This window comes from Symphalangus syndactylus, chromosome 8 (assembly GCF_028878055.3).
Source record: "Symphalangus syndactylus isolate Jambi chromosome 8, NHGRI_mSymSyn1-v2.1_pri, whole genome shotgun sequence".
In the NCBI taxonomy this organism is placed as follows: Eukaryota; Metazoa; Chordata; class Mammalia; order Primates; family Hylobatidae; genus Symphalangus; species Symphalangus syndactylus.
The window spans coordinates 20,180,313-20,199,605 of record NC_072430.2 but is presented as its reverse complement, the minus strand read 5'-3'; the positions used below and the strand labels follow the sequence as shown (position 1 = coordinate 20,199,605).

The window sequence follows — 19,293 nt, the reverse complement described above, 5'->3', positions numbered from 1 at the left end:
AACGGAATAGAATTAGGGGGATGGGGATGGGGTGGGTAGTAAAGTAGTGAGAAGGACTGTAATTTTAAGTAGGCTGTCCAGGGACAGCCTCACTTGGGAGGTGAGGGACACTCAAATGGGTGTCCCTCATTTGAGCAGTTGTAGGAAGGAGGTGAGGGAGGGAGTGAGCTGTGTAGAAGTCTGGGGAAGAGAGTTCTAGGCAGAAGGGACACTAGTGCCCAGGAGATGCGAGGACTGTGTCTTTATAGGTAAACATGAGGGCTTTGGCTTTTACTTCAAGGAAGAGTGTGAGGTTTGGAGTAGAAGAGTGACATGAACTGCTTATCCTGAGGGGAAAGGTCTGCTTCTGGCATGGGGATGGACTGCTGAAGGAGCAAGGATGGGCCTAGGCAGAAAGCAGGTTAAGAGGCCACTGCAGTAACCCATGCAAGAGAAGTAGCAGCCAAAGAGTGAGAATTGGTCAGTGTCGATATATTCAGAAGTCTTTCTAAGCCTTTGCTCAGTTGTCTCCTTTTCAGGGAGGTCTACCCTGATCTTATGCTATTTAAAATTGCAACCTACTCCCCATATCAATAAATACAATGTGGGTTTCTCAGAATTATCCCTTGGACCTCATAGCAATCAGTGGCCTCTCCCTCCTGGCCGAATGAGTCACTTACCTTAATTTCCAATACCAAATATTTGTGTTTAAAATTTATAGAAATGGAGTAATACAGTGAATGAAATAGGTAAAAATTCCTGTCCTCATGAAATTATTGTTTACTTCTGTTAGTGTCTTTTTCTTTCACTCAGTAATATATTTGTGAAATTCATCCCCATTATCGCGTTTTTTTTTTTTTTTTTGTTATTGTTGTTTTGTTTTTTTTGAGACAGGGTCTCACTCTGTTGCCCAGGCTAGAGTGCAGTGGCACAGTCACAGCTCACTGCAGCCTTGACTTCCTGAACTCAAGAGATCTTCCCACCTCAGTCTCTGAAGTAGCTGGGACTACAGGCACACACCACCACACCTGGCTAATTAAAAATCTTTTTGTGTGGACATGTGGTCTCACTGTGTTGCCCAGGCTAGTCTTGAATTCCTGGGCTCAAGCAGTCCTCCTATCTCAGCCTCCCAAAGTGTTGGGACTGTAGGTGTCAGCCACTGCACTTGGCCCTAGTATTGTATGTTTAACAGTAGTTTCCTCATTGTCATTTCTATATGGTATTCTACTGTAGTTACATACCATTATTTATTTATTCTGCTCTTAGGTCGTCTCCAATTTTTGGCAGTTGCAGCTTGCCAGTTATACATACAGATGTATAGTCTACCTGCAGTTGGTTTTTGGGTATTATTTGAGGAGGGGTCATGTATCTTTCCTATCCCCGTATTTATGTCTAATCGACCCGGCAGCCTTTCTTGAAAAGACCATTCTTTTCCTTTGTTGTCATGTTTGTCATCAATCAAGTGTGGATCTGTGGATCTGTGCATCTGTTTCTGGACTCTCTTTTTTCAATTGTCCTTTTCGCCTATTCTTGGACCACACTGTCTTAGTTACTGTAGCTTTATTTTAAACTTGATATCTGGTAGTTGAAATTTTTCAGCACTGCTTTTCTTTAACTGGACTTTGCTACTTTGCTGTTGTTTGCCTTTTGCATTTCTATTTAAATTTTAGAATCACCTTGTCAGTTACACACACACTCACCCACCTCCAAGTTTGCTGGAACCTTGGGATTGAATTTGACTCTGTAGACCAATTTGGGGAGCACTGACATCTTTATACTGTTGAGTCTTCCAGTCCACTTATATGGTATATCTTTTATTAAATTTGGTCTGTCTTAATTTCTCTCAACTGTGTTTTATAGTCTTCTCTAGGAAAATGTTGCTCATCTTTCATTGTATTTGTTGCAAAGTATTTAATGCTATTTTAAATATTTTTTAATAGTTTATTTTCCAATTGCTTTTTGCTAGTATATAGAAATACTATAGATTTTTATATATTTACCTTGCATTTTACGACCTTGCTAAATTTATCTACTAGTTGTAGTAGTTTTCTGTAGATTCTGTAGGATTTTCCACATGTAGTATTATGTTGTTTGTGACTAAAGACTGGTTTACATCTTTTGTTCCACTCTTTATGCCTTCTATTTATTTTCTTACTGTACTAGCTAAAAGTACACATAACTATTCTATTACACTGAAGGGACAGGGCAAAAGTGGACATTTTTCTCTCCCGGGGGAGCATTTTCAATGTTTTATCATACATGGTGATACTTGTTTTAGGTTTTTTGTACATCTCCTTAATCAGATGAAGAAATTGGAAGTTAGGGATTGTTGTCCGTTTTTTTTCTTGATATATTCCAAGTATTTAGGAATAGTGCCTGGCACATAAGAGTTGCTTAATAAATATTTGAGTTAATGAATGTGTGTATATATGCGCACGCGTGTGTTTTTGTGTGTGTAGAACTGATAAGATCTCTTGAAGGACTGGTGGGAGAAGAAATGATTCAGGGGTGACTAACTCAGATTTTGGCTTGAGGAGCTAGAAGGATGAAATTCTCAGTAACTGAGACAGAAAAAACCTCAAGTTTTAGGGATAGGTCAAGAGTTTAGATGTGGGTTTGTTGGAATTAATGGTGATATTTACACATCCAAGGACCAATATATGAAATGGTGGGTATACAAGTCTGGAGGTCGGGGGAAAGGTCTGTGTGTGAGGCATTAGCTCAAAAATGAATTTTTAATGTTGAGAAGTGTTGATCTTGACTAGTAGGATTTCTTTTTTATGTTATGGTTCTGTCTATGTGTACAGTAAACTTTTATCATTTGGAAGCTGATTTTTCTCTTTTATAGGAAAGCCAGACCTTACTTCTTTCTTCTTTCTTTGACCTCTTTTTGGTGTGTTTTATTTCTCATTTACACGAAGAATATAGCTATCTGCTATAGAGCTAATGGCTTTGATGGCAAAAACAAATTGGCTATGATATTCATTGTATTTAAGGACATTTTACTTTCATAATCTTTATTCTAGATCCCTTTGTTTTTTTATAACTTTAATACTATAATAGTTATTTTTATGAATATTTACATTTTGAGTTCTGTCTTGTTTCTCACAATTACAAAAAGTGTGTTTTACATTGTATCTCAAAATACCTTTTTAATTTCAGTTATCTGACAATTCCTGAGTTCAAAAGCATACTTTTCGTTGAAGTGATTGAAAAAATAGGTATCTTAACAAGATGTGTGTTTGCATTCTAACTTTACTATCACCATGAATTTTTTTTTTAGAGGTCAGAGAGAAATATATTGAAAGTTATAAAATGATTGTGTTGTTCTTTTAGGTGAAATTGCCAAATACCTGGAAACAGTGAAATTACTAGACTACACTGAAAAACCTCTTTATCAGAATTTACGCGACATTCTTTTGCAAGGACTAAAAGCTATAGGAAGTAAGGATGATGGCAAATTGGACCTCAGTGTTGTGGAGAATGGAGGTTTGAAAGGAAAAACAATAACAAAGGTGAATTTTGTTATTAAATTATTGTTTGGTCTTCTTGTGTTTATAATTGCCAAAAATACTATAAGAAAGTATAGCAGTAGTTCAATGAAGAAAAATAACAGATTGCATGGCAATTAAGGCAAACATTTTTTATAATACAGAACAGTGTGTAGAGGGTTGTAGAAAAATAAATATTTATTATATTAAAATGTTTGGTAGCCAAGTTACTAAATTCCTGAAATGATTTTAACTTGGAATACTGATATCTGACAGGGAAATTTTGATGGTGCACTGAATTCATAATTTATATGTTGTTTTCTCCCAAGTCACCTCTTAGGGTTCATCTTGTCTCGGTTGTTTCTTATTTGTGGATATGGTCAGAGTATTTACCAGTTGAAAACGGGCATTTGAAAAATTGCCATTTGAAAATTTCCTTGTTTGTTGGTGTGGTGCATTTTACCATTTGAACATTATTTTGCTCTGTGAAGAAATATTATATAAAGCTATATATCAGCATATAAGGGGATTAATTGTTTGGAGAGAAATGTTTAATGATGAACTTTATGGTAGAAGTATTATACAAGCATGTAAAGAACTTCTGGCATCACTTTAGGTTTTACAGGTATACATTAACTTACTGATTTGCTATTATTTTTGATAATTAACTTATCGATAAATTTACTGATTTCCCTTATAATCTGAAATTATTTAATACAATGTGTTAGCTATTTTTATATGAGGAAGGAAAACAACTTTTAGAAGAAAATTTTTTTTACATTATTAACCATTTTTACTGTCATTAACTTTGCAAATTCTAATAGATTTCTTTGGAAATCTCATATTCCAAACTGAGAAAAAGCGTTAAAACAAATTTTTCTCTCTTTAAAATCAGAAGCAGCATATTTAAAAGTTTTTATCTTTTCAATTAACAAAAGAGATAGGAATTTTGAAATTGGACCAAAAATTTGACTTTCTTTGCCACATAGCAGGTCTCTGTAATTTCATCATAGAATCTGAAATTATATACATGCATCTACATATACTTTTTTTTCTTTGATAAGTTTTATCTTAATTGCATCTGCTCCAGTTTTGTGGTCAACAAGTATGCTGAACGTTTTATCTGTTTGAAATGAAGAGGGTAAAATGGAAGCCTGAGTGAAATTTTTTAGTAAGGTATTAAAGTAAACCTACTCTTTGCATACATGCATAAACAAGCAGCATGTTTCTTATTGCTCAGGATAGATTTCTCTGCGTTAATATTTACAGGTAGCTTGTATAGTGTTTTTCTCTAAAATTTTGTTGATTGAGAAGTAAAGATCTCTGCTGCTATGTGAGAACTTGTCCAGAGCAACCACCTCCCCCCGCCCAACCCCCATTCCCCTGCCCCCGTCCCTACCTTCCTTTGCAAATACCTGTTGTTTGGACCTACATGCTGGAGAAAATGTAGTTTCTGCAGGTTGGCTGACTTTACAGCTGAGTAGGTCAATCTGCTGCAGAGCTAACATCTGTGACCTTATAATTCTGTGGTGTCCTTGGATAGTTCAGAAGGCTGGAAATTTCCTGTTGAATCATCCCTGACATGTATAAAGCTTCATTTAGGGGAAAAAAATGAATACTAAGTTGAACAAGTTGAACTATTAGGAGATTTACTTCATTAGTTTACTGCCTTTTGTACACTCATTGCTGACACACGGTTATTCTTTGTATTAAAAAGAAATTAATAAAAGTTAAGGTTACGTAAGATCATGAGCTGCTTGATAGCCATGTAACTGAAGCGAGTTATTAATTTTGTTAACTTTTTTTTTTGTAAAGTGAAATAATTGGACCAGACCAGTTTTTTTCAAGCTTTTCTTTTAAATTGCAGAACATTTTCTTCATATAAATTGTAAATACTCTCATTGAAAACAGATAAAAGCAGAGCTCTGCTGGATAAGAAGTTGGGGGCTCCCTACAATGAAAAGCTTTCTCCTTTGAGAAACTAGCTTGCTGCCTCTGTTTTTCAGCAAGATCTATAACCCAGATGTCTTTTTTTGCTCTGGATGTCAGGAGGCTCAAAACTAAATATGATGCTTAATTCTAGAAACTTTGTTAATTGTTATAATTAGTACATTTGTTTCCTCTCTTTTCCTTTGTCATAATTTTTAAAAGTGTAAAGTATATTTTCTGTGTATATATCAGACTCAGATCTCTTTTGGAAAGGGGTAGGTTTAATCAGTTTAATATATGTTTGTCTTTAGGTTCCTAAGAGATACTCTTTTTGGTAAAAACCTACAGGAATTGATCAACAATGGAAAAAAGCAAGGTTTCTTGTCTATTTTTTTGCAGCCGTGCTTGATTATGGTGCAGTATATTTGGAAACTAGAGTGAAACATGAATTTACCCCCTTGGAAATGTTTTCTGCTTAATAATCAAGGAGCTTTATTTAAAGCGTAGAATTTTGGGATGACAGAAGGCTGAAGGAGAGCAGAGAGATCAAGTATATATCTGCCCTTTTAAAGAGTACAAAGTCAAATATTTTTATTGTTGATTAGAACTAAACATTTTCAGTTTTTAGAATCTGGCAGTACACTGCAACAGTTACTGGATTCAGTGTATACTCATAAATTAACATTCAACAATTATGTAAAAGGTCTAGTTTATGTACCTGATCTAGGCTAGGTCTCTAGGGCTAGGAAGATCAATGACATGTGGTCCCATCCTTAAAGAATTCCGTCCTCTTCCATCTGGGTTAAGAACAGCTTAATTTACTAGAAAGAGCTCAGCAAGTTAAAAGGACATTAACACCTCCATGAACTATTTTAGGGTTTTAAGTTGCCTGCCTAAGTCAACAAAAAGGGTTGTTGACTGAAATCTCATCCCTGGAAAGTCGTTGAGTAAGGTCTAGATCATGGCCTTGCAATTTGTATTTTATTTTTTCATTTTCAGACAGCCTATATTGTTGCTCCCTATGAATGATTATTCACATACCTTTCTTTCCTTCTCTATTTTACCTCCTAATTTTAAAATTTAAAAATTTTATTTTTCTGGCTACATTATGCTAATTGGTCTTTCTAGAGTTTCTCTTATTTAACCATTGTTAAATAAACCCTTGCTGGCACTTAGCCTGGAACAGGATACAAAGAGTTGAATAAGAGCAAAGCCCTTCCATTGCAAATCAGTAGCCTGCAGCTGCTCCGGTGGACAGCTTTCTTCCTTTCTTTCTGAGGGGATTGCACCTCACATGGCCTTTATACCATGTAGCCTATAGTTTCAGTCGGGTTGCCTTCAATGTACTCTAAATTTGGTGAAAATCTATCTAGCTGTTTTAGCCTGATACAGTCATAAAGATAAACTGTTTTAATTATATAAATTTAGATTGTTGAAGTACATTCCTGTTTTCTAATGGTTTGATCATAGTACTGTAGTTAGGTCGAGTCAGCATTTGCTAACAATTTTTTTCTTTAGGTCTGTTATTGAATTCTTTATTTTGAACTTCTTATTTGGCTGAATTTTGTCAAGTGGACTTTTTTGCCCTAATTAAGTGAAGTTGTTACATATGTATAGAAAAGTGCATGCATAAGTACACTTTTACACAATACTCATTTAAACATCACCCAGATCAAGATATGGATCATTGCCAGAATTAGTTTTGCCATTTTTGGGGAAATTTATAGTAATGGTATCATATATTACATGCTCTTTTGTTTCTTTCATTTAATTGTATCTCTGAATTTCCATGCTGTTGCATGTAACAAAAATTTGTTGTTTTTCATTGCTATGTAGTATCCCATATGACTATACCATAATTTATTGATGGACATTCAAATTGTTCCAGTTTCTGGCAGTTGTGATAATGCTGTTAAGAACATTATTTTAATTTTCGGGGGGCAACATATACATTTATTTCAGATTGGGTCTGTATGTACTGGGGTTGCTGCAGCATAGGGCTTACTTATGTTGAGGGTTTGTAGATATTGCCAATTTTCCAAAGCTGCTCTCTCCGCTTACATTCTTATCAGTAGCATGGGGGAGTTCCATTTGCTCACTGACACTAGCTCTTGCATTATATTTAATTTCTCCTATTTTGGTGGATGTGCACTGATTTGTTTATGGTTTTAATTTAATCTCCTTGAAAAATACTGATTTGAAACATTTTTGTATGCCTGCCAGCCTTGATAATACTTTTTTTTTGGTGAAGTATATTTCACATCTTTTACCTATTTAAAAAAAAAAAAAAGCTGGGGTTGTTAGCTTTCTTTTGATTTGCCGGAGTTGAATACTTTGTATGTAAACCATGTATGTGTTGCACATATCATCTTCCAGTTGGTGTTTAATCTTTTCACTCTTAATATGGTATGTTTTAATGAATAGAATCTCTTCATTTTCATGAAGCTCAGTCCATCAGTCTTTTTGTTTATGGTTAGTGCTTTTTATATTCTATTTGGGAATATTTTGTCTACTTAGGATCATGAAGATACGTTATTTTCAAGAAATTTTATCTTATCCATCACATTTAAGTCTGCAGTTTAACAGAAATTGATGTTGTGCATGGTGTGAGTCAATATTTGTTTTTCTTCTTTTGGATATCTAGTTGATTTAATCCATTTGTGGAAAAGATGATCCTGTCCTTACAGCATTGCAGTGGTAACCATAGGTGTTTGAGTTTCTTTCTAGATACCCTATTCTGTACCATTGGCCTGCTTGTCCATCTTTGTGCCAGTGCCACACTGTTTGAACTATTGTCTTCATAATGATACCTGATAGCATATATTCTCCAACTTTTATTTCTTCAACATTGTCTTTGCTATTCTTGGCTCTTTGAATTTACATACAAATTTTAGAATTGGCTTATTAGTTTCCTCAAAAATACTTCTGGGATTTTGACTAAAGTTGCCTTTACTCTATAGAGCAATTCGGAAAGAACTGACATCTTCTCTTCCATAGCCATAGTAGGCCCCTATATTTACTTAGATGTTCTTCCATTTATCTCAGTCGTGTTTGTAGTCTTCTGTGTCTGTAGAGATAATACACAACATCCATGTCTATTTTCATATAACTGCTTAATTCTTATTCAATTTTTTTTGGATTATCTGTGATTATACAAAGTCTATGTCATCTGGTTGTCACATATGTTTGCTGTTTTTTACTATTCCTAATATATATAAGTTCTATAATGATTGTTTTGTTTAGCTATGCGGTTTCCTTGTTATCCTTTTGTCTTTTAAAAATCATTTCCTCTGCACATTGTGCACATGTACCCTAAAACCTAAAGTATAATAAAAAAAAAAGAAAAAAAAATCATTTCCTCTATTTTTTTTAAAAAAGTAAGTATCTTTAAATCTATTTTTTTAAGCCTCTGATGCATTTTATAAAATTTTCTTCCTTGGGGAAGGACTGTTTTCTTTCAGAGGTGGAGTCTTCAGCTATCTTTTGCATGCTATGAGCTTCTTTTTCAGTTTCTTGTCTGGTATTCTTTGTTGGCATGCTTATTCTATCTGATTCATATTGGATAAGGATAGCTTTATGTGAATTTACTAGATTATTGTATTTGTGAATCTGACTTTCCCATCTTTGAGAAATGTTATTCTTTATACTTTGGATTTTAGGGCTTGATATATTGTCAATTCATTTTCTTTGCCTATGAATACATGTTTGGGGGTGGATCTGGTGAGCCATAGGCCAAATTATCAGTCATTTTCCAGTATTTGTTTCTGTTCTCTTCCTACCCAGAAGAAGCAAAAATGTGAGTTTATTAATTTGGGATGTTCTTAGTGAATCCACAGTGAAAGAAAGACTATATTGGCGATCTCTTCTCCATGGCTTTAGTTCTTTGTGTGTTTCTTATTTGTGTTCTCTTTTCTCACCGGTTGTGGCAGTTCCCTGTTTACTGTTGAGGATAATTAGTGTTTTTGATTATTCTGCCGTCTTTCTCCAGGTTTCTTCCTAGCTAGGGAAGAAACAAAATTACAGGTCCTGCTTTTGGGGAGTCACTGGGGAGTAGGGAGCGTTTCCTCTTTTCAACGGGCTTAAGTCTTTTCTCCCGCAAGCTGGCTGACTTACATCTTCTAAATTGGGGGCCACTGGTGAAAAATTTCAGAATGGTGTTTGCTCACATTCTTGAAGTGTCTGACAAACTTCATGGTCATCACTTTTCAGAGGTTATGCCGCAAAGCTATGATACTTCTGTTTGCTGCTGAAATATTTCTTAATTGTTATTTTGGGTTCATTATTTCAGATTTTAGGTGGAGGGAAGTTGTGAAGTCTTAACCTCCAAAATGTCTCCACTCATTTTTTTTTAACACATTTTAATTTGTTTATGTGTGTGAACATTTAGAGTTAATTAGAATTTATATTCTTTTCTCACAAGAGTAAACAGAGCTTGTTTTTACTTTTACCCTCTGAGCCCTCCACAAACCATCTCTCATACTACAATCATCTGGAATTTTTAGTTCTAGTTTTTTGTGTCATTTGTATACTATGTATTATTTTTTAGAGTTAATCATGAGTCTAACATATTTTGTGTTTTTTGTTTGTTTGTTATCCGTGTCCTTTCTCTTGGCTTTATGTTTCAGAGTATATGCTCAATCTTTTTTAAAGAAAGCTTCTGAATGGTAAACTTGTAAATCTTGGAAAGTCCAAAAATGTCTGTTTTTTCCCCAGTTGAAAACGAATGTGGCCATACAGTTTTTAATCAAAGACATTGCTTTGTTGCCTTCTAACATCTAATTTTCCTAATTTTTGTTTTTTACTAGATTTCTATTTTTTCCACTCTTGCTTCGAAGCTTCTTGCCTTTCTCTTTGTCCTGGCATTCTGCAGATATCTGTGCACGTGTGTGTGTGTGTGTGTGTGTGTGTGTGTGTATGTGTGTGTCCTAGTTTGTTTTTACACTTTAGTTATCTTTCTTGGTACTTGGTGGACCTTTTTCATCTAAAGGCTTGATGCCTGTCTTAAACGCTTGAAAAATTTATTTTCTGTGTATGTGAGGATTTCCTTTCCTTCTCTATTCTGTCCCTCCGGAACTCGTACCACATGAATCTGGAAATTCTGGAAGCTAGCTTTTTTTCTCCATGTCTCCTAACTCTTCAACCGCATGTTCATTTTCTGTCCTTAACACTGTTTTTAAGTATCCCACTATCTGTGCTGCACCCTAGACCAAGTAAATCAAAAGCTATAAGGGTGGGACTGTCGGGATTTTTAAAAAACTTCCTAGGTGATTTCATTGTGCAGACATAGTTAAGAACCACTGCATATTAAAATTTGAGTGTCTGAATAGCTTCTGTGCAGAAAACAGCCTTTTTGCAAATAGGCATAGCAAATATAGGGCATTTTAGACTTTACATTGTAGCATTTATTAGCCCCATGACCAGCTTTTGCATGTGGGCAGTGATGCACACATACTATCTTTTGATCTCTGTATATATAAGTACCTTACTGTAAGTGATACAGAAGGAAATTTGGTATCTCATAAATGTCTTGAATGGTGCCCAGCAGAATTTCTTGAAGTAGTGAAAGGACATGCTGGAGTGCAATGGGACGATCTCGACTCACCACAACCTCCGGGTTCAAGTGATTCTCCAGCCTCAGCCTCCCAAGTAGCTGGGATTACAGGCATGCGCCACCACGCCTGGCTAATTTTGTATTTTTAGTAGAGACGGGGTTTCTCCCTGTTGGTCAGGCTGGTCTCAAACTGCAGACCTCAGATGATCCGCCCGCCTCAGCCTCCCTGAGTGCTGGGATTACAGGCGTGAGCCACCACACCCAGCCTCTGTGCATTTCTTTTTAAAAATGGATACATTTTTTTAAAAAGTTCTTTCTGTTGAAATAAGAATATTATCTGTCTTGCTTATAAGATTGTTATGAGGAATAAAAGATGTAAAGTGCTTAGAACAGTGGCAGGCACATAGCAAGTGACCAGTAAATGTTAACTGCAATATTATTGTTAATGCTGTTATTTAATCCACTATTTAACTTTTCCCATCTTTCTAGTTTCTTGATGATCAGAAAATAACATGGAACATTTTCATTTGAATCTGTTTTATTTGAACCTTCTAATGAACTAAGATCTTACATCTTTAAAAGTTCAGTTTATGAAACAGGGTGTTAGGCACATGTGAATGAAGACTGGATTATATTTTACTTAGTGAGTATGTGTATTAAAATAGGTTGTTTTGAATAGTAAATGATTATGAATTGGTAAAAGTTGATTTTTGCAGTGAAAGATAAGATGATAATTACTGTGAAATAAAGATTAAAATGTAGCTCCATCTTGTTAAGGCAGAATATAAACAGATTTTTTAAATAAGTAAAATATAGCTCCAGAACTTTTAAGAACATATAAGTCAAATTAATGAGTTTGTAGTTACCCTTTTATTTCTTAAGCTAAATAATTGATACAAAAGGATAATAGATACTTGACATAAAGCAGAGGAGTCCTGACCACCAGAGAATTCTGTGTCTGCGATTTTCCGCCTGCGTGTTTAGGAATTAGGTGTTTTGTGGCCATAAGTTTATTGAGGGAAGATGAGGTAGTATGTTTTTAATAGTAACTCTAATGTAGCCCAATTTGTTCTGTAATACACTTGTTCATGTGTTGCCCTGAGATTAGTTAACTCTCCACCAGTATATATATAGGTTTTGGTTTTTGTTGATGTATTTATAAAGATTAGCCTCCTTAGTTTATAGTATCATATTAAATAGTTTTCAGAATCTTACATTTTTAATTCTCGAGCATTCCTCAGAAGACTTGATTGTGCTCAGTACAGGTAATAGGATATTGACCCTTTAAACTTTAGGTTATCACTGAGCATTTAGGTAGTTTCTATATTCTTTCAGGAACTTTAAATTATTTTTTGTAACTTTTGCAGCATGCCTGTGAAATACATTTGTTCATGAATGATGGGACTAAAACTCAGATTAGGCCAGGTGACTTGTTCAGGGCCATGAAATCATTATTATTATGCATTTCTATAGAAAGTTCAAGGCATCCTAGTGATTTTAGGCATAAAATATTAAAGACAAAGCATGACCCGGCCACTCATTTGCCTTTTCCCATAAATTGTACTTGAAACATCTTAACTTTGCCAAAAGTTTTTGACCTTAATGGTGCATGTCATGGAACCCTCAGAGGAAAACATGAGTGAAGAGGTGTCGCATTGACTTTAATCTAGAATAGAATACACTGACATATTAGTCTTCTAGACTGTAGTTCATTGAATCTCTGGAAACAGCTTTCATCTTGTTAACTGACTATACATTTGATCATATTAAAGTTTCATGCTCTCCTTGTAACATGAATGACGTTAGAATCATGAAAAGCCATTGCTGCCAACAAGTTGGAAGTTGAATTTATGGTTTTCAAAAGTGTCATTAGGAAATTTTTCTAGGTTGTGCTTGCTATTATTGTATGACATTTTGATGAAAGTTCTTAAGCATGTAGTACTCCTGTAGATCATGTAATCAAGGGTTAGCTTGTTTCGCAGCTTATCTGCTCGTTAGCTGAGTGTTTTTTCTAGGAGAATGGATGACAGTAGAGCTTGAAGGCAGCTTTCCCTAGTTCCTTAGTAAGACAAGCTGAAGGGACATAATGTGCTCGAAAATAAGTGAATAGACAAATTATGCTGACTTTATGAAAGCAGTGCTTTTGCTGAAAAAAATGTGTTGTGCATGGAGCAATCAACCCTGATAGCCAACCAGATAGTTTTTTCCCCCCTTTATTCTGACAGTCTACCATTGTATCAGTATTTTTTGGCACATTCATATAGATTACCTGTAATTTTTGGTGCGCTATTTTTTGATAGTTACAGTAAATTCTTAATTTTTCATGGTGTTGTAAGGGTGGGATACCTTGAACTAGTGAAGAACATAGATATTCCAAACTTTGTGTGCCATATATTTAATCATTTTATTTTGCTAACCTTGTTCCTTTAGACCTGCTAACTAGCAAAATTGCTTGAGTTGTACTTCCTATCTCCAGAGTAGATAACTAAAAATGTTGACAGGAGAGAGATCTAAATTTAAACAAGTAGACAACAACAACAAAATCAAGGGTGGACTGTGATGTAATGTGTGTGTCACATTTACATATGGATTGATACTTCATAGAATGAATTTCCATGTTAGTGGGATTACACTGGACACTTATGTAAGAACACTCATTTATGGAACCCTAAAAGGATTTCTTATAGTGCTTACCTCAAAACAATAGTTGCAGAAATTAAACGTGTGTGTATTTAATGTTTTTATAAAAGATGAAGTTTCTCTTTTGCTTTAACTATTTTATAGTGTCTATTTTTCAGCTTGCAAATGACAGTGCCAGGCACACAGTAGATGCTTAGTAAGTACGTGGTGGTGATCTTCACCTCTGTTCAGATGGAGGTCATTGCTGTTGTGGAAGGAAATTACAATAGTCATTATTTTTATTAGAGTCTCCATCACTGAAACTCATTGAAAATAGTAAATCACTTTAATAAATTCTAGCAAATTTTTATTTTTATTTTTATTTTTTTTTTGAGACGGAGTCTCGCTCTGTCACCCAGGCTGGAGTTCATTGGTGTGATCTTGGCTCACTGCAACCTCCGCCTCCTGGGTTCAAGCAATTCTTCTGCCTCAGCTGGGACTGGTGTGTGCCACCACACCCGGCTAATTTTTGTATTTTTAGTAGAGACAGGGTTTCTCCATGTGGCCAACTTGGTCTCAAACTCCTGACCTCAAGTGATCCGCCCACCTAGGCCTCCCAAAGTGCTGGGATTGTAGGCGTGAGCTACTACGCCGGGCCTCTAGCAGGATATTTTTAGATTATTCCTCAAATTTGTCTGTCTCTTTTCAAGTCATTCATTCATTTCCTAACTCTCCATCTTTTTATTTCTTCTCCCTGTAATTATCTTTGACCTTTTTCTGCATTTTCTTAAAACATACCTGTAATTAATGTCCATTCAAATATTACAGTTTTTGAGAGACTTAGAGGAAGATATGAAATTACCTCTTTATTACAAGAATAGTTCAATAGTTACTCTACAGGTGCACATCTGTATATGTGCAAAACACTGTGTCAAGCTCATTAAGGGTTGGAAAAATGAAGAAAACCATAGTCCTTACGTAACCTCAGGGAGCATACATAGTAGAAGAGAAATAGAGGAGGTTATGAAAATAGTTTACATGAAATACACAAATGTATGTACTATAATATAACTCTAGAAAAAAATACATTAAGAACACAGCAACTAGAAACTGCTGCTTCCTACTGAAAGCTCACATAGGAGACAGCATAGTGCTGTGGAAAGGAAATTGCAATAAGAATAAAGAGCTCTGAGTTCTAGTCTTTTCATCACCATCAGCTGAGAAATACTGAGCACATTCTCTGGCTTTTTTCTGTCCCTAGTTTCAGTTTTTTCTGTATATATAGTAGATTTTAACTAAATCTATCAGTTTCATAAATATTGTGGTATAATAACATGTTTGCTGTAACCGTCATAGATGTGTCCTTTTTCTTTTAGTTACTACTAATATTCTGTTTTCAACCACTGTTAGGGAATGGAATAATTTAATCAAATAAATAGATTAACTGATTAGTGTAGTGACATGGACTGATTAGTGCAGTGTTTAAAGTTCTTTGTTCTAATGAGAACTCATGGACACAGGAAGGGGAACATCACACTCCGGGGACTGTTGTGGGGTGGGGGGAGGGGGGAGGGACAGCATTAGGAGATACACCTAATGCTAAATGACGAGTTAATGGGTGCAGGAAATCAGCACGGCACATGGATACATATGTAACAAACCTGCACATTGTGCACATGTACCCTAAAACCCTAAAGTATAATAAAAAAAAAATAAATAAAAAAATAAAAAAAAGAACAAAAGTTAAAAAAAAAAATTAAGAAGAAAAAAAAAAAGTTCTTTGTTCTATATGTACTATATGAAGCATTTTAAAACTTTTAGGCTGTATATTTGAAGTTTCTAAAGTAGACATGTAGACTTTTGTCATAAGGGGTGGGCAAAACCCAAATAACACTGCCCGAGTACTCATCTCTTAGAGACAGCCATGAATCTGACTGGCTTTTCTTAGAAGCTGTTGAAAGCACCTAGAGGTGATCTTTTGATGCTTGACTTGGGAAGCAAAGAATTGGTCTTTGGTTTTTGCTTCTGAAGATTTTTTTTCTCTTTTCTATTAAAACAGCTTTAAGTCTACAGCAGGTCTCCAATCGATGTTTAGACTATTAGTAAATTATCAGTTCAAATGCATCTAGCCTATTTGTCTTCCTGTTTCTAAATTGGAAGTGAGAAGCTGCTAATTAACTAAACTTTAGCATATCTGAACACTTCAAAAATATAATGTGTAATATATATGCTGGTGCCCTTTGAAATCTAATTTTTGAAGATATTTTAGCTGTGCTGAATTAAAAGAATACTCAAGTTTATTTTATGTTATTTTAATATATCATACAATGTTTTGGTTTCATATTAAACGCAAAGGCACCTGTGAGACCTGATACAGAATGTGACAAAAATCAGAGATTAGCATAGTCACTTTGTGAAGCCATTTTTCTGTTCAAAAGGAACCAAAATATGCACTGTCTGAAGCCTAAGGATGTTGACAAATAACAAAATGAAGCATTCGGAAAGATTCAGAAGGAAGAAGCTGGCAGCAGATTGCTTAGAATTTTACTCATTGCCTTATAAAATTGATAACATACTTAGGTACTACTAAACTTGAAGGGTTTTATTTTGTTTTTTTTAATTGGTCTGTAGACCACTGGCCCTTTTTCTATGCAGACTACGTACATTGTTAGAAAAGTTGGGCAGGAGTTACCTGGCTGAAGTGTGGATTAATGCAGTAGAGTGCTTTACCTAATGCATACTGCTTAAAGCACAGGTGTTTCTTTTGTTGGTTGAATACTGTCTGATTTTCCTTCCTATGTAATTTACCTGCATGGAGATTAAGAAAGCCCCCTTTTATTAAATAAGCTTGAAAACTAGATGAATGCACTTAGGTTCTTGGGTAGAATGTATTGGATAGCTAGCTCCCTTTATAATGAGCGTTTAAAAATCTGCTCTCCAAAAACTGGAAAATGCATTCTCTGCTGTATGGAAAGCAATATAGTACTGAAATATTCCTCCTTAATTTTGGTCTGAACGAACAAAAGTGTCTGTGTTTATTCCTGCCTAATGCATCACAAATCTGCTGACATGCTAACCTTGGAGTCTTGGCTGGCGTTAATCAGGCCTGTGCACCGGCGGGAAAGATGTACCTAATGCACTCCATCAGTGCAGTTTGCATATGGAAGTTCTCACAGGGGAGCTGCCCTGTGCCAGCTGAGGGTTACCTGCCCACTGCAGTTATTGTATGTAATTATCGAACCAATCTGTTCAGCCCAGCAGGGTTTAGATGGTAATCATGAAGCAACACTTTGGAAAAGAAAGATGTAAGGCATTCTCCCCTTTTCTCATCAGTTATATGAAGTTATAGCCACTCTTACAGCTATTTTTGAGAGGCAATACCTCCATATACAAATCTGCTAAATGAATGCCTTTGAAAGTTTCTCAAGGTTCAGTCAAGTTGTTATTTTTGTATATGTGAAGCATTTTCTTTAGGAACATGGTGGGTATCTCTGAGTTCTAATTTTCCACAGCCACCTTAAGAATGTTTTGAAACAGTGGGATTAATTGTAATACATAGATAATAACAGTTCTGACCATTTGGAGGTTTTAAGGTAATGTGGCTTGAATAGAATTCAGCTTTCCCATGTAGTTCTCTTTGGAACAGAACCCATGGTTGCCATTAGGAAAAGGAACAATGTGCTGTCAGCAGGCATTATCCTCTTTTCTAGCTGTACACAAAATGGCCTGCAGCAAGGAACATTCTCAGATGAAGTTTAACTTATTGTTAATTGTTAGAAAATATAAATGAGGACATTCTGTTGCGTTGTGAACCTGTGAGATTTGGGGCATATCAGATGGTTTTCTAAATGATAGAGACTTATTTTAGGCAACCCAAGAGAAGCTTTGGATTAAAATTTGGATTTTAACCTGTTTAAATTTGAAACTACACAAGATAAAGTTATATAAAAAATTCAAAGTTTTATATTTATTACTAATGCCCCTCTATAATTTTACCTATGTATAGAGATGTTAGAGAATTTAGAAACTGAACGCAGGACTGGACCTGTTAGAAAATGTTGTAGTGGTAGAAAGATATAAAATGAAATTGAAGGAACATTTGGGAAGAATGGATGGTGACAGAATATAAGCACTGACTCCTAAATAACACTTCACTAGAAAAATAGGACAGGCCCAAGAGAATGTGGGAAATCCAGACGGTTTTTGAGATTTTCGGAGAGCTTTGTACTTTTAAGACTATTCATGTATGGTAAGGTTTATGGCCCTCTTAAACTTTTAATAAAAAGTATGCTAAAAGAGAAACATTTATTACAAGTTTTTCATTATTGATTCATAAATAGAATTTTACCACCAATGTTATGTGGTACAAACACTGATGTAATAAATGGGGCAAGACATACATTTTTTCCATTTATCAGATTATCCTCTCTCCACCCCACCCACGTTGTACAATGTGGAGAGTATCATTGGCCTGAGTGGTGATCGTGAGTTTGTAAAACATTTTGTTTTAAAAGAGTTTCTGTATGATTAGTCCTGATGGTTAAACCATAGCTTTGAATAATGAAGTATATAAAGCATGAAAAGTTAGAGGTGGATATAACAAATATATCTACCATCTGGGTTAACTGTCTAGTTGAAAGTTCTTGTACTCCCCCTTTCTTCCATCCGTCATCCATTCCTTTAGGTAACCACTGTCCTGAAGTTGAGAATATTCTTCCTGTGTGTTTTGACACACCCACACCTATATACATTTATACACACACACAAATATGTGGTGAGTTTGTAGTTTACTTGACTGTCAGATATCTCTCTCTCTCTCTCTTTAAAATATGTAAGAAGCGAAAGAAAGAAATTGAAGAAAGCAAGGAACCTGGTGTTGAAGATATGGAATGGTCAAACACACAGACAGAGGAGGCCATACAGACCCGTAAGTTGAACAGTTTTGCCTAGCTGCTTCTGTACATAAACACAAATTTCATTTCCTCCCATTAGTTGAGGGGTCAACTATTTGGGTCATGACCTTTTGATTTTATAATAAAATACCACAAGATTTTTATATAGTATGTATTGCGGTGTCTTTTATACACACGTTAGATTATTTTCTCTCCACAATAATTATAACGTTGAGACTGGGAAGCTTCCTTCATTTTGCAGATTTGGAACCCGAGACACTGAATGATTAAATGGCAGAGCTGCCAGGCGTGGTGACTGACATGTGCCTGTAGTCTCAGCTACTCAGGAGGCTGAGGCAGGAGGATCACTTGAGCCCAGGAGTTTGAGTCGAGTCTGGGCAACATAGAAACCCCATCTCTAAAATAAATAAAATAAATGACTGAGCTGTTGTGAAAGGGTTAGTGATAGAGACCAGAACTCTTAACTGTCGGGCCAATGTCTTTCCACTTCCTCACACTGATCCCACATAACTCTGGGTATGATAGTGAGTGTCAGGGGTCAGACATGGGTCTGTTGCAACTGAGCTGCCTGATTGTTCCTTATAAAGTTTGTCAACCTCTTCTTTTTTTCCACCACGCCCGGCTAATTTTTTGTATTTTTTAGTAGAGACGGGGTTTCACCGTGGTCTCGATCTCCTGACCTGGTGATCCGCCCGCCTCGGCCTCCCAAAGTGCTGGGATTACAAGCGTGAGCCACCGCGCCCGGCTTAAATTTTAAAATTGGCGGTTTTAGTTTCGGAAAGATCCTGCATTGTTCTAGAGAGATTGACAC

The 19,293-nt window shown here is 35.6% G+C and overlaps 1 protein-coding gene across 10 annotated transcripts in view; it reads left to right on the top strand.

The window, feature by feature from the left end:
- The window catches only part of VRK1 (VRK serine/threonine kinase 1), a 368,204-nt gene that overhangs the window by 60,176 nt on the left and 288,735 nt on the right, over positions 1-19,293 (top strand). For 7 of the 10 annotated variants that reach the window (XR_010122334.1, XR_010122330.1, XR_010122331.1 and 4 more), the window contains exon 11: positions 3,316-3,494. Coding sequence is in view for 5 of the 10 variants with exons in the window: in XM_055288237.2 (XP_055144212.1) it covers positions 3,316-3,494 (179 nt within the window). In the remaining 5 variants the exon portion in view is untranslated. Of the gene's footprint in view, positions 1-3,315; positions 3,495-18,405; positions 18,497-19,293 lie in introns of all 10 variants that reach the window. The other 3 variants (XM_055288233.2, XM_055288234.2, XM_055288235.2) reach the window with 2 other exon arrangements.